The sequence below is a fragment of the Aplysia californica genome, unplaced genomic scaffold, assembly GCF_000002075.1.
Source record: "Aplysia californica isolate F4 #8 unplaced genomic scaffold, AplCal3.0 scaffold01293, whole genome shotgun sequence".
NCBI classification, from domain to species: domain Eukaryota; kingdom Metazoa; phylum Mollusca; class Gastropoda; order Aplysiida; family Aplysiidae; genus Aplysia; species Aplysia californica.
In genome coordinates, this window is record NW_004798563.1 from 114739 (window position 1) to 115978 (window position 1240).

The 1240-nt window shown below is 38.4% G+C and overlaps 1 protein-coding gene across 1 annotated transcript in view; it reads right to left on the bottom strand.

Annotated features, from left to right (window-relative positions):
* Positions 1-329, bottom strand: part of LOC118478952 (protein FAM149B1-like) — a 2504-nt gene extending 2175 nt beyond the window's left edge. The window contains exon 1 of the mRNA XM_035973490.1: positions 39-329. Coding sequence (XP_035829383.1) covers positions 39-206 — 168 coding nt within the window. The 5' untranslated portion in view covers positions 207-329. The remainder of the gene's footprint in view (positions 1-38) is intronic.
* Between the last annotated feature and the right edge of the window lie 911 nt (positions 330-1240).

Below are 1240 nucleotides of genomic sequence, written 5' to 3' on the forward strand. Positions count from 1 at the left end.
CCCCAAATCAGCGCTTCAACTTTATCGCCCCCTCTTACCTCCTGCCACATATGGTCAAATGCCGCACTAGTCACACTGTCCTTGACGCAAGCGTTGGGTGTGATGGGGGGGTAGCCAACGCGCCTCCGTCGAGGGGTGATCTGTTTTTTATACTCCATGTTGTCCTCATATCTGAGAGGGAAGAGACAGCACATGGAAGAACTCATCGTGTTTTCTGTCACAGTTCAGTAGTACAACGACAAAGGCAACACTTTCATATGACATGACAAGTTCCCCTATTTAAAAACAAAACAATTCCGTTTAGAACATCTACTATAAGTAAGATTCATTTTGAAAAGCCAAACATATTTCCAGTTTTAGTTAGAGTCTTACGGCACTTGCAACACAATAGGGTCATATAAGTGACGAAGATTAGAGGTGTTACAAGAGAGTAACAAACACAAAAAAGAAGGAGGGGAGATAAAGATGATAGATGTTCGATAGGAAAGAAGGAACAAACCACACCAGAGCACCCGTCAACCACCCATATGACCAGTTCCCCTACTAAAAAACAAAACAATTCCGTTTAGAACATCTATTATAAGTAATTTGATTTTGAAAAGCCACAAATATTTACCTCACAAACAAAATACACTAAACACATAGACAAGAGGTTCTGTGAGAGAAATGAGGCAAATCTAAGTAGGCTTATACTTTGGAGCCGATAGATATGTGGGAAAAGTATATTTTTGAAACAGCACCCCAAAAATATATACATGACATAATACAAATATATTTTCTAAAATGCAGAGACAATTTTTATTATTCAGTTAAATTTTTCTTCCACAATAATATTAATAATAATAAATAACATTTATGCTGTGCATTTCCATTTTCTAAAAGACGCTCAATACGCATTGCCGGTACATAAAAAAAGACATCACGTTTTAAATATTAATCGACACGTGCGTACGTAAAACACAGTATTGTGTGTTCCTTAAAGAGGACAAGAAGCCCATTCCACTAGTCCACGCAGTATTGAAACAACACACTCTATGGAACATTCCAGCAACTGCAGCAAACCTGCACTTATCACTACATGGCATTGGACAGAAGGGCGAGAGCCCAGCTGTTGCTGGATTGATAACAACAACAACAACAACAACAACTACAGCAACAACAACTACAACAACTACAGCAACAACAACAACAACTACAGCAACAACAACAACAACAACAACAACTACAGCAACAACAACTA